Here is a 14435-nt window from a genome sequence, read left to right on the forward strand (position 1 = left end):
TAAATAATAAGCCTGAAAAGAAGCAATGAGATGGACTCAAATTTTGACAAAGTTCACTCCGTTTTGATGGGTTTATTTATAAGATAATTTAAAAAGTAGGGCAGGGAGCTCATGAACCCTTTACTGCTAAATGTGATATTAATGCAAATCTCGAATTTGGTTTTCTATATATTAAAATGACAGTTTATCTTGAACTCTTTTGTCTTCTCTTAACAAGGGGTAGTAAATAGTTATTCTTTTACATTCTGTGTGATCTGTTTGCATGTTGGATTCCATATCCTAACAAAACTGTTTTCTGTGTTTTGTGACAACTTTGTCAAGCACTTTATTATTAAGCAACAAAAACATAAAGTTCCTCATTTCTGAAAAAGCTAAAATTCCTTTCAATTGTGTTACCTTCTTCTTATTTAGAATACTGTATTGTCACTTTGATTAACAGGTAGCCAATTTACTGTTTCTCAGGCACACCTGATCCTGTCTTAATAAATGATCTAAAGTAACTCTCTTGATTTTGCTTTTCCACAATCATATCTTACATTCAGAAAAATAAAATTTTCAGGATTTTCTTTACACATAAAACTTCTTTGAAATTCCCTTAAGGTCCCTGGAAATTCATGAAGATTTGTTCTCTTGCCTTATAAAAGAGGTGATACCCCAAATAACTGTTTTCTTGACATGTTTTATATTTCTAGATTAGCTCAACTCTAGTGTAAGCACTGATCAAAAGAGTGGTCAAATTAAAGGGTAAATTTTATAGATAAAATATTATTTACATATACGTTTTGGAGATTGTACACATTATAAAATGAATTGGAAGGCCCTGGAGATTTGTCAGTGCTCTTGTCCATAATATGTTCTTACTCTCAGGAAAAACACTGATCAAATTCTTACAAAAAATTATGTACTGCATTCAATAGAGAACTTTACTGTCTTCAGGTTTGACATTGTTAGTTACCACAATATATTAATCATTTAGTGCTTGTCAAAAGGCTCACAGGTTAAAATTTTAATCTTCTACAAAGGAAGATCTCAGAATTTCATGGAAAGGACCATACCGTATACTCTTAATTGTTGATAGTTCAATGAATAGCCTCATGAGTAACAACTTTGGAGCATAAAGATAACATTGCTTGCACAATTGTCAGATATATTTGGGAATGACTTGGGATTTTCAGGACTCTTCTTAGTTCAGAAGGAGATGACTTCGTGAAAGAAGGCTGATGACCCAAGATGCAGTAGAACAAGAAATAAATACATAAAACTAAATGGGGACCTCCCTGGTGGTGCAGTGGTTAAGAATCCGCCTGCCAATGCAGGGGACACCGGTTCGAGCCCTGGTCCGGGAAGATCCTGCGTGCAGCTAAGCCTGTGCGCCACAACCCCTGAGCCTGCACTCCAGAGCCTGCAAGCCACAACTACTGAAGCCTGCGTGCCTAGAGCCCATGCTCTGCAACAAGAGAGGCCACCACAATGAGTAGCCCCCACTCGCCGCAATTAGAGAAAGCCCGTGCACAGCCAAAAGTAAGTAAATAAATAAATAAATAAATTGATAAGGAAATTTTAATTATAGTTATTTGGTTTGGAATACTGATGGCATTTATTTGTGAACTGTCTATTTTCTGATGCTTGATGAAGAAGTCCTCTACTTGGTAATTTATCTCTAACTCTCAACATCAAATGTAACTCTCAACAACGAATGAAACATTTAAAAAAATGGCTCCTAACTCTCAGTGTCTCCTTCAGAATTTATAACCAAATATCTTTAATGAGTCTCCAAAGTTACTTGCATAGGGTTAAAAAGAAGCTGTCTTCATTTCACCAGGTGTCGAATTCTTATTTAGAAAACTGTGTATTGCACCCCAACAGAGAAGATTTTGACATCGTCATAAAAGGTTACACCTGGGAGTCATATTGGAAAATAAAGGACATTTAATCAGATAAGGAAATCCCATCATTAACAAGTAAGTGTTGTATTTTATATGTGAAAGCAATGCCTACAAATCCCACCTGAAAAAACTAGCCTGGTACCTGTTTTATGGTTAAAGCCTCACAGGTCAAAAGCAACATCACTTACTGGCTGGCCAGGAACCTCAGCATATTGGGGACTTGAAGTGAAAAGGAGTTCACCAGAATCTATAAGAAATGAGATGAAATCCTGGTGCATAGATTTTCTTGGGCTTGGTTTCCTAATCTTGGGATAGAAAAAAATAATAGATCCTTTTACATTATTGAATCTTATACTTCTTAATGACAATACTCAGCAGAATTTAATTCTTTGGGCTCTACAGTTGCTCAGTACTGAACGCTCAAGGAGGCATACCCGGACGGTTAATAACTTTTGCTAAACTGTGTAAATAATCACTCCAAAGCATAATGAAACCAGCCTTTTGTGTGTGTGATCAAAAATAAATCTCTAGAGGGGCTTCCCTGGTGGCGCAGTGGTTAAGAATCCACCTGCCAATGCAGGGGACACGGGTTTGAGCCCTGGTCCAGGAAGATCCCACATGCCGTGGAGCAACTAAGCCTGTGCGCCACAACTACTGAGCCTGCGCTCTAGAGCCTTCAAGCCACAACTACTGAAGCCCGTGCGCCTATAGCTCGTGCTCCGCAACAAGAGAAGCCACCGCAATGAGAAGCCCACGCACCGCAATGAAGACCCAGCACAGCCAAGAATTTTAAAAATTTAAACAAACAAATAAATAAATAAATCTCTAGAGATTATTTACCATCAAAAGAATGGACTGTTAAGCAAAATTATTTAAAACTTGTAAATAAGGCAAAAGGTGGATGACAGGACATTTCAATATCATACCAGAGTATTGTTTAACAGACTAAACCAAGGATTATTTAATTATCTAAAGGAATGTATCTATGTTTGACTTGGCTATTTTCTATTAATTAAACACCCAGTCTCCATGACACACATATTAACCAGTAGAGAGGAAATTTAGGAAAACTTCTGGTGAATTTACCAGTGACAGTGAACTCTGAAGGAAAAAAGAATCTTTTATTAAGCATCACCTAAGTGTCAAAAACTATACATTACTCATTTAGTCATAAAAACAACCTTGAGTGATAGGTCTTATTATCCTCATTTTACAAGTAAGAAAGCTGGGGCTGCCCTGGTGGCGCAGTGGTTGAGAGTCCGTCTGCCAATGCAGGGGACACGGGTTCATGCCCCGGTCCGGAAAGATCCCACATGCGGCGGAGCATCTGGGCCCATGAGCCATGGCCGCTGAGCCTGCGCATCCGGAGCCTGCGCTCCGCAACAGGAGAGGCCACAACAATGAGAGGCCCGCGTACCGCAAAAAAAAAAAAAAAAAAGTAAAGCTGAAGTTCAACAGGTGAAACGATTTGCCACATTATTTAGTTAGTAAATGGTGGAGCCCAGTGTCAAACCCAGAATGTTCTTTCAAAGCCTACGCTTTTTTTTACTACATTATTCTACCCCCGTAGTAAAAACTTTTTACTAATGACCACAAAGCTATACCTGCCACTTCTGCAAACCGAAAATGATATCTAAATGTCACCCCCCAAAAATATGCTAGTTAGAAAGGCAGAATTTCATGATGGGAAATGTATGTTCTGTGTGCATAGAGTAAAAGATCTGTGAGTCACCTCCTGCAACCCACTAAGTGTTCAGTTGAAGATTGCTCTTTATCATCTAGCTAGATGGCAATTAGAAGCGTGTGAGACAAAGTATCCCTCAGGAAAAACTGGCTAAAGAATAAATCATTTAAAGTGCTTTACAGACATTACCTAATACATTTTCACACATCCCTGTGAGATACACAGTGTTATACAAAAAGCGATCCTAATTTGTTTAGATCGTTCAAAGGTGACAGAGTATAAAGTGGAAGGCCAAGATGCTGCTAACAACATTAGACTTACCTGAGGCCTTGGGCAGTTTTGGCCATTTCAGCTGAAACACCACTAAGTCAATTAACCTCTATTGTTTTCCTTAACCTGTTTAATGAAAATGTCAGTACCATTTGGGCCAGAGGGCTGTGTGAAACCAGACAGGTCATTTAGAATTTTTTTCTCCCCTTCAAGTTGCGCAACTCTGATCTGATCAACGGTTAACATCCTTCACCTTAGAAACAATGGGAGATATTCATATTTGCCTTCCTTAAGGGGTTTTTTCAAAGCTGTGAACTGTGAATTTCCAGCTAATTAAAAACAACTATTCTACAGAAAGGAGAATTTGTTTCAGCCGTTGAGGAAGACCCAGGGCAAAATAATTGCTATACTATTATCCCTTTCCCCCCTTGATTTGTTAACTGTTGATAGGAAATGTTGATTTCACCTGAAAAAAAACCCCGTGTAATTTGGGAATAAAGTGGAAGATGCATTTTTCTGTCTTGGAGAAAGGGTACTGAGGGTGGCAGGGTGGGGCAGAATTTCACATGTGAAAATTAAATAGGTATTAGATTGTCTGGGCTTTAATTTTTAAACATATTTTGATGTAAACAAGAAGAAACTGAAGAACTGTTAGGATAATCTTTCCCAAGCTTTACCCCCACTCCAGTCTTTCCCATGTCAGTAAGCGGTCCCTGAAGCCACCAGTTGCTCAAGCCAGAAACAGAAGTCACCCTTGATTCTCCTTCTCCCTTATCTTCTCACATGCAACTCCATCAGCATATTCTGTCCATTTTATTACTAAAATCTGTCTCTAATCTGTCCACTTTTTTCTCCATCTCTTCTGCTTTCACCTTTGTCCAAACAGTAAAGTGAATGAGGGTAGGGAGTGAAGAGCTTTCTCAAAAGTACAGATACTTGGGAAAAACTACAATTGGTAGCAGAAGGAAAGGAGATAGAAGAGAAGCTGAAAAGGTGGGAGAAGCAGAATACAATTGGGATAAGCAGAGAATTTAGACAGAAAGGACCAGAGACCTAAGGTTGACTCCCAAGTGTTTCCCAATCTGAAGACAAGAAGGACAGGTGTGAACAGACTGTGAATTCAGGATGTGTTTCTTATACTGAAGACTATAATATCATGTATAAACTTTTACTTTATACAACTTCCAAATGATTACTGAGATTTCTGTATCATGTTTTAAGGTGAAATCTTCCAGATTAAAAAAAAAAAACTAAACTAAAAGCATATAATAAAATAACTGAGTAATACTTTATAATTTCTTACTCTTTTGTATCAGTTTTTTTGACATTTGAGTACATACAAATCAGATATTTGGGTTTTGTTTTGTTTTGTTTTGGGTATACTTGATCAAAAAATCCAAAGGCCAATATTCAAATTCATGGTCATAAAAACAAGTTTTTTCAGTCTTGTAGAGGAAACTGTTCACTTGTTCAAACAAGTCAAATTCACTTTGGAAAATATTTCTCTATCCCACAATCTTAAAAATTCTAGGAAGAAAAGTGTCTCAATTTTCTCCAGTGTTTTTCATTAAATGATCTTTAATCTGAACCTAAGAAATATTAATATTTATTCAGTTCAAGGCATATTCATGTATTAAAAGATAATTTTTAGAAGAGTATATGGCATGACTTTCATACAGATATAAAATGAACATGTGTCAAAGCTTTTATTTAATTCATTAATTAATGAGGGAACCAGAAAGATATTACAATTGGTTCAAAGGAGAATTCAAAGAATCACATATATATGGGCATTGGGAATGGTGAAATAAATTTGCTTAACAAATGTAAAACTTCAAAACTGCTCAGTATCCATAGAGCAATAATCAACTGAATCCCAATGAGATACAATTTGCATTTCTATGGACAAGAATCATTTGCATTACTTTAAGTATTATATAACTTACAGCAATGTAAAATAACTCAAAGACAATAAAAGATTCAGAGACCCGATAGAATCTGATAATCTGGACAATGCCCAGTTTCCCACTGAAGACAACCATAATACCTTGGTCTATTTCTAAGTCTTTCACAAGTTTTCCCTACAAATAATACAAAAAGTATTAATTCCCTGTGCCCCAATGCATAAAATCTGGAGGGAGAGGAATGAAGAAGAGGAAGATAAACATAATAACTGAGTAGATTACAAGGCACAGTGGGATATGTCCCAAAAGAACTGATAGTTTCCCAATACACACAATATGCACAAGGAAGGAAGGTATCTGTTCTGATTGGGTGCTGCTTTGTGTTGAAGGCATACTTAGCATAGACAGAAACAAACTACCGTGACAAATCAGAGGAGGGAAAGTTACATTCCCACAAGGAGCCATAGGGCTTAGTTCATGGAAGAGGCAAAATGTATCAGGTCTTTAAAGGAGAAAGTTTTTCTGATCGTGGTAACCATTTCACAAAGTATGGGTATATGTGAAAAATCATCACGATGTACACTATAAACAATTTATTTGTCAATTATACCTTATTAAGGCTGGAGGGGGGAAAAAAGAAGAAAGATTTTAAATAAGTAGCATATGAGGTACAGGGGGAAAAGTATTCAAGCTAAGGGAATAGTAAGAAAAAAAGCAACAGATATATAACGTTCCTGGCTTGTACTCTAGCATGGTTGGATAAAATGAGAACTAAAGAGAAGAAATGGAGACTTAGGCCAAATCACAGACAACCTTACACGTTTTAAGAGGTTGGGAATTCATTTTGTTGCAGTAGAGAACCACCAAAGTTTTCAAGCAGGGAAATGATAAGATCAAATAAAGCCTTAGACAAATAATTCTAGAGGCAATTGGTTAATAAGGGATTGAAAAAGTGAGAAGTTAAAGGTAAGGAGGCCAGTAGAAATGTGTTGCAATGATCAGGTTGGAGCCTAAACCAGAGCATTCTGGGCAGAAGGAAAGAGTTTTGAGGAAAGAGTTAACGAACAGAATACAGTTATTCACTAAGTGATTCTAGGCTTTTGACTGTGCATTCATATCAGTTAAAAATTAGAGCATATTTATTTAGTTATAAAATATGCACTGCTCTACCAATGAACTAATCCATGTAATCTGAAACAGTCATACATATTCACAAATTTTTTTCTCTCAAAGAGAGAGGTTTAATTCATGTTCAGATGCTTAATTTATAAATGGCTTGTTAATTTTGATGGCTTCATATCTGTAGTAACTCTCATCTCAAAGCACTATACATTTACAAGCAAGATCCATAGTTTACAATGAGTGGATGTAAATTCTTATTTCAACTAATCTCGATAATTTCGTAATTTTTCCTGATTTATTACAGATTTACGTTGTTCATATATGTATGTCAGGGATGATATTTGTATGTTATATAATCTGCATATAATCTGTGTCAGGTATATATTATGATATATACACACACTTCTTTTTTTTAACCATGCAGCTGATGAAGAGTTTATTTTAGGAGAAGATTCCATGCTGTATATTCTTCTTGTTTGATAGTGCTTATATGGTTAGAAAATCTTCAATTCACATCCCCCATGGGGATTTTTAAAGCCACTTTCCATTTTGTGAGTTGAAGTAAGAGTAGATAATACAATCTGTGAATCCATTTGATAGGCTCATAGGCACAGTGTGCTGAAAGTCAACAAATAAGGGAGCTCTTGTTCATCTCTCTCCCCCATGTGTGAATTCCCACTCTCCCCTCAGAATTCCTCTTCAAGTGCACTTGACATGACTCTACATATAGACCAAGTCAGAGTACCAGGGGAGGTCCTTATATTAAATATTAATGAAGCCTTATTTTATTGTATCTAGGAATGCTGAAATAACTTGCTGGGCTCATGATGGATCTGCTCCTGCTTAGTCATGCCATGTCAGCAAACCAAAACTTAGAAAACTTTCATATCTCTATAAATGCTCTGCTTGAGCAGAAATGCAGTATATCCAGTCAGCCAACCCCCAAACAGCAAGCCAACTCTAAGCTCTATCCTTATTTCCTTGTTTCTTCTCATCCCAAACAAGGATGACTATGTGGCCTCAGCCAACCAGATATTTTCTATTTTTCTCTTCCTTTTTCTTTATTCTTTACCCTGTAAAAGCTTCCACCCCATTTTACTGTTCTCTGAAAGGAGACTATCCACTTCATGAAGTGTTAAATAAAGTTTGTATCACCTAAAATGTCTTCTTTAATCATTTTTTAACAGGAATTAACTATAAATAGAAGCTTTGGTAATTTGTTCTCACTATCCACTGGCTTACCTTATGAACACACCTCCCCACTGAAACCCATACTTTAGATATGGCAGAGGAGAAAGAAGATGAGTCAGAGTAGTAGAAATGACTTGAAGGATAGTGGTGGCAAGGAATGAAATGGTAAACATAACAAGATGAATGGTTTTGGAAGGAAAATAAAACTGGTTTCCAACACACTGAGTGTGAGGTACCACAAGACACTCAATGAAGCAGTTTCTGAGGTACGTGCAAGAGGTCTGGAGCACATAACAGGAATCCAGGTTACATGCATGGATGCAGTGTGGTAGCTGTAGTGTAGGTTTCCCAAGAAGAAAAGCAGGCAAACACTTTCATATAAGGGTTTGAAAAAGCAAGAGGACTGACTCTTCTTGGAGATGCATGGGAAAGAAAAAAAGAGAGCCAGAGGGTGTAGTGGTATGGAAGTCAAAAGAGAAGATTTTAAGAAAGCAAATATGTCAACAATGCTGCACAGTCATGAAGGATAAAGCTAAGATAAAGACATTGGATATGGTAATTTAGGATGTGGTTGACATTTGAAACAGTGGTTTAGGTAACGGAATAGGAGCAGAAGTCAGTTTTCAAGTATTTAAAGAACCAATAAGTAACCAAAAAAAATCGGAACAGTAACCATAGACTGTTCCTCCAAGAAGTCTGATAGTTAAAGGAGAAGACAGATTGTGTGGTGAATTAAGGAAGGTGCTTTAAATAGGAAGCATTTGAGCTTACGTGTTGGGCAAACAGTGAAGAGGGAGAAATCGAAGGTAGAAATAAAAAAGGGAAACTTATGATACCAGGTTCTCAAATGAAATTTTACTGACACAATCAAGGACACAGATGAAACAGACAGCTTTGGGAAAGAAGAGGAAGAATTTTTCAAGTCAGAAATGAACTATAGTTAATTATACTGTATTGCTTATTCAAAAGCTGCTAAGAGAGTAGATTTTAAAAGTTCTCATCATAAGAAAAAAAATTCTGTAACTAGGTATATATGCATGGTGACCAATGTTAACTAGAGTTACTGTGGTGATCATTTTGCAATATATACAAATATCAAATCACACTGTACACCTGAAATTGATGTAATGTTATATGTCAGTTATACCCAAATTTTAAAATCCCATCAGTATAAACAGTAATGAAATGGACACAGTGGAGCAGGAACAGTTTATACCAAAAGATTCTCACCTCAAAACTGAGCTCCTCCTATTGTGCTGGCTGGTCCTTTTCAGTCCTTTTTCCTGTCTTCTTTATCCCCATGACCTCCTGTGGTACAATAGGAAATAGATGTTTGGTTAATAAAAAAAAAGAAGAAGAAGGGAAGGAATAAGGTGTAGTCAGGTTTTTTTGTTTGTTTTGTCTGTTTTTGTTTTGCTTTGTTTTAAGTAATGCATGGTTGAAAGACTTCCTATAAAATGGTTTCTCTTTTTCTCAGATTATTAGGGTTGACGTAACCTGCTGAGCATTAGTTAACATTCTGGACGGTTTAGGGATAGACAAATAAACATGGAGCCACTAACTAGTTTTTAGCATCATCACATTTGAGTTTAAGAAAGTTCCGTCTGGTTAGAGAATGGCAGGGAGCTGTAAGATTGAATTTTTGAGCCAAACTTGAGAAAGATGATTTTAAGGGGTAAAAAATTCAGGCAAGAAATCATGCCTTCACCAAGGCAACAACCAGGGAATGGAGAGGAGGCAACAGATTTGAGAGTTATTTAGAAGGGAGAATAGAAGTGGAACAAGTGAAGGCTGAAAAGACAACACTATTCTTTCTAGAACTTGTCAGAGAAGGAAAGAGATGGAGAGGTAAACACACAGAAACACAGTCCATGGATGAGCTTCACTAACAAGATAAAATTATTGGTGGAAGGGAAACATCCAAGAGAAAGGAAAGTTTAAGGAAGACCCAGAGAGAGGATGATTGACATGGGGATAACTGATGGAGTCATCAACACCCCCAAGAAAGGGGGACAGAAAGAGATTCAGAGCAGAGGAGAGGGATTAGCTTTAAACTAGTGGGAAGGAAGGAGGTCCACAAGCTATTTACAACATTTCAGAAAGCCTTCTGGAAATTCCAATTAAATAAAATGTCAAGTTTCTTTACTTTTGGCAGGCATTAAATCAACCCTGCAGGCTAACATTGGTTATCGTAGCTAATCAGAAATTCTAATTTGCTGTTGATGACATCATAGAAATTTCTAGGATGTGATTGGTAGACCATACACTGTTAGCAGTTATTTATCTGTTTTTTACAATATCAGATTTAATTCTTCCAGCATGTGGAACCTTGGATCAGAAGAATGACAGCCAAAATTAAGCGACCATTTCCAAGGAACAGTGCCTAGTGTTTGTACACTTATTTAGCTTTATTGCTGATTAGCATTACATCCATGACAGTGATGTATGTGATTTCATTTAAGTGACAAAATCTTTCAAGATATGGGGTCCACGGATAAAAACATAATAAAAAGAGTCCTTAGATGAAAAAATTGGGATGACAAGATCTGTACAGTCCCTTCATATCTAACATTCTATCATTTTAAGAGGGGCCTATAAACACAAGTTCAGGAATGGCTAAATGGGAAAGTTGCAAAGAACACCTGAAAACACCCTAACTAATCAATAACTCACTCTAAACAAGTAGAAAGGGAAGCAATGTAAATAACCATTCCCACCTGGAAGGCAGCAAGGGCGAAACCAAAAGGAGAAAACAAAACATGAGGGAATAACAAGCTCTTAACCAAGGCAAAGGTGTGCTGCCTGTTTTGAAAACCACGGAACATTAACCAACTCCGGGAGCAGGAATGACTATCCTGAGACGCTTTTTCATGTTTGGCCCATCCTAGCCAACCCTTGTGTAAACAAAAATTAAGAGTGGGGTTCTTTTCTCACCAACACCTACACTAAGCTAAGCTTCTACTCTGTACTCTTTGTACCTTCTACTCTGTACTTTGGTAGAGTTTCACCCACTGGAACTGGGCAAACCGAGGACTTTTTTCAAGTTGCAAGAGAAATGGGCTTCAAAGCAACGAGTTAAGAGTTAAGACTGGTCTTACCCGTGGGTTGGGTGCTAAGGCTACCAGCAGTCTCTACACTTGGCAAGCCTGGGGGGCAGCCAGACTGACCAGATAGCCTGACGATAAGCCCCGGTGACATTGGGGTGGCCTTCGCATCCTGCTGGGCAGGTTCGGGAAGTAGAAAGTTCACGAAAAGGTGTGTTGCGGAAGGAGGCAGTGGAGTGATGTGTACTTGTCTTCCGGAACAGTACTTATATTGCCCCCACCTGGGCTCAGGTAGCGGCCAGTAAGCTAATTGAAGCCCCAGGCTCGCGCTCGGGTCGGGGTGGAACCCTGCTCCCCTCTCCTTACATCCCCATGTCTCTGCCGCTACTGCCGCCGCCTGCCGCCGCCCGTGACCCGGTGACCCCGGAGGTCCGTCTGGGGCCCGTGACCCCGGAGCACCCGGCATCCGGACACCCCTCGCAGGCGCAGCCGCTATTAAGACAGGAGGCTAAAGGGGAGGAGGAGGAAGGGGAGGAGACAGGCGTCCAGGGCGCCTGGGGAAACGGCACGGCGGAGCAGCGGCGGCGGGGCTGGGGGGAGGCCGCTGAAGCGGTCGCGGCCGAGGAGGGGCAGGTAGAGGCCGGGGGCACCGCGGGGTCAGGCTCCCCGGCGGGCGGCGCGGGTGGCGGCCGCGGGGACTGGCGGCCGCTCCTCGCCTGGCTGCTGTGGCGGCGGCAGCTCCAGTGCTGCCCCTGTGCGGCGCCCCTTCCCCGCTCCGCCGCGCGCTGTTGTCATGGAGGAACCAAGATGGCGGCTCTGGCCTACAACCTGGGCAAGCGGGAGATCAACCACTACTTCAGCGTGAGGAGCGCCAAGGTGCTGGCGCTGGTGGCCGTGCTGCTGCTCGCACTGTGCCACCTCGCCTCCCGCCGCTACCGAGGTGAGCGGGCCCTCCCCCTGTCCGGGCCGGCTGGGGGAGGAGGCGACGCGGAGGCTGGAGACAGCCCCCCTCGCCCGACACACGCCCACGCTCACGCGGCTGCCCGCCGGCGCGCCCAGCCCGCGGGGGAGGAGGTGCCCCCAGGTGGCCCGGGCGGCGGGCCAGGCGCCCCCGACCGACCGAGCGGACCCCAGTACAGGCGGCCACGGGTAGAGAGCCCATGGTCCTGCGCCCCACGAGCAGCCTGCGCTGCGGACGGGGGCGCTTACCCGGGCCTGGCCCAGTGGCTGCTGGGGTCCCGGCTCCTGCGCGGGTTGCGCCGGGGGAGACGCGCCAGGCCCGGGGCTCGCGTGCAGGAGGCGTGCAGGCGGCCCTCCGGGGCCACCCCCGGGCGCGTGAAGGCCAAGGCCGCCCTGCAATGGGGCACCTCCGCCCCAAGTAGGGTCACCCATTCTGCGCCCTAGGGGATCAGCTCTTTAGCTTTTGTTTTATCCGGCCTCTGCCCTGGAACAGCGGGGCCAAGCTGTTTGACAGCGGCATGGGCCGCCCCATTTTCCTTTGCCGCCGGGTGACAGCTGGCAAAAGATGCTCTTGGCCAAGTGGAGGAGGTGTCACCCAGGCTTTGTGATTCAGAAACGTTTAAAGCGTTCTGGTTGCACACTTTTTACAGAGTAAAGCCACTGGGGCAGATATTTGAAAAGAAGTTACAGGTTGACAGGAGTTGAGTTGGGCTATGAAAACAAGTTGGAAGCAGTTTGAGAGGAGGTCTTCGGTGTGGGTTTTGAGACTGGTGTAAAGAGGAAAAGGAAATACGACCTCCTTGTTTCAGAACGAATTATTCTTCAGTCATAAGGGGCATTTACTTGTCCTTGTTGATTGATTTTTTTTTTCATTTTCTCTGTAAAAATGCTACTAGGTTAGAGTTTGACAGGCTGAGGGAAATTAATAACGATAGGATCTTTTATTTGTGGCTCTTAGTATTATCGAAGCCATTATCTGGAAAGCTCTTGGTGATTGTGAGATTAATTGGTCAAGATGTAATGTGTAACAGGTGTGCATTTAACGCATTTCCAGTTTAACTTCACACCTACTTTGGCAAAATATCCAGTAAAGAGGCCACTGGAATCTGAACTCTTCTCATTTTAGGGAATCTTTCAAAGTGAAGGACATTTTGATCAATTCTGCTGTTTTGTTTCTGCAATGCTTGAGAATTAAAATTCTTATACTCTAGTACCATACTGGACGAATAGCCCTTTATATAAATACACTAAATCGATTGAAAAAGATAAATTATTTATACCCTTTTGGCCTTTCTCCTCCAGCCTCCTATAGATCACCGCCACATGACCTGGTAAGACTTTGTTTCATCTGCAGTTGCTGTAACAAGTCCAACACTTATATACACAAAATAAAACTAGCAATTTGATGCATTAATTTGTGGTAATTTTAAAGAAAATTTTCTGACTGCTATCATTTTATGCTATTTTGGTATAAGACGACAGTAATCTAACTCAATTTTATTTATGTGGTAGTGGAGATAAATTTTATAACTGTGATGCTATGGTCCTAAATGTAAACATCTAGTGCCCCTCACCTCCCTTTTTAAAACTGTGCTTTTATCTTTTGATAAGCTTGGACCCTAATTATTGTATTTAGATTATATGTTTCATCCTTTCAAGTTCTCTCATTAGCAGGGAAAATAGAATGTCAGATGGAAACTTATGAGTCAGTGTAGCAATCTGGGATTGTTTATAAAGCCTCCTCCAGAAGCTAGTCATCAGCTTTCGTAGGTGCTTTAGTGTCTTGAGTGTGAAGCAGTACACCTGGTGTGTGTACATGCCCATACTGAATGTCAAGAACTTGAGCCAGAGACAGTTTGGGGAAAATAACGATCTTACCAGGCACTTTTTAGCCAACCTCATGCTTTGGCAGTGTGAAACTGAGTCAGATGCAGTGCCTTTCACACAAGGATAACCATACGCTTGAATCATAGTATCATAAATCTTCAGAATAAGAAAGGACCTTATATTAGATATAGAGGTTTAGGCTATATATTAAAATCTTCAATGCATGCTTATGAGTTTGCCTCAGGCAAGGTAGACTGAATGCAGTTGGAATACACATATTCAGTATCTCTTGCTTTACGAACTACAGAAAGTAAAACATTACACACTACAGGAAGTAAGGCTTGGCAAAACTACATGCTATCATTGAGCACTTATTATATGCCGGGTGCTCTTCTACTAAAGGTTTTACATCTTTTAACTCATTTTGTCTTTACAACCAGTCAATGAGGTAGATACAATTACCAGATTCCATCCTCCCCTCTTCTTTCCCCCACCTTTTTTAGTATCTCTGTAATCAAGATGAGTTTTTAAAACTTTGATTGCATGT

General features: G+C 40.5%; 1 protein-coding gene across 1 annotated transcript in view; it reads left to right on the forward strand.

The window, feature by feature from the left end:
* The first annotated feature begins 11886 nt into the window (after positions 1-11886).
* The window catches only part of CASD1 (CAS1 domain containing 1), an 84376-nt gene continuing 81827 nt past the window's right edge, over positions 11887-14435 (forward strand). The window contains exon 1 of the mRNA XM_082662324.1: positions 11887-12041. Within this exon, the coding sequence (XP_082518450.1) occupies positions 11909-12041 (133 nt within the window). The 5' untranslated portion in view covers positions 11887-11908. The remainder of the gene's footprint in view (positions 12042-14435) is intronic.

The sequence above is a fragment of the Grampus griseus genome (assembly GCF_964374135.1).
Source record: "Grampus griseus genome assembly, chromosome: 9".
NCBI lineage: Eukaryota > Metazoa > Chordata > Mammalia > Artiodactyla > Delphinidae > Grampus > Grampus griseus.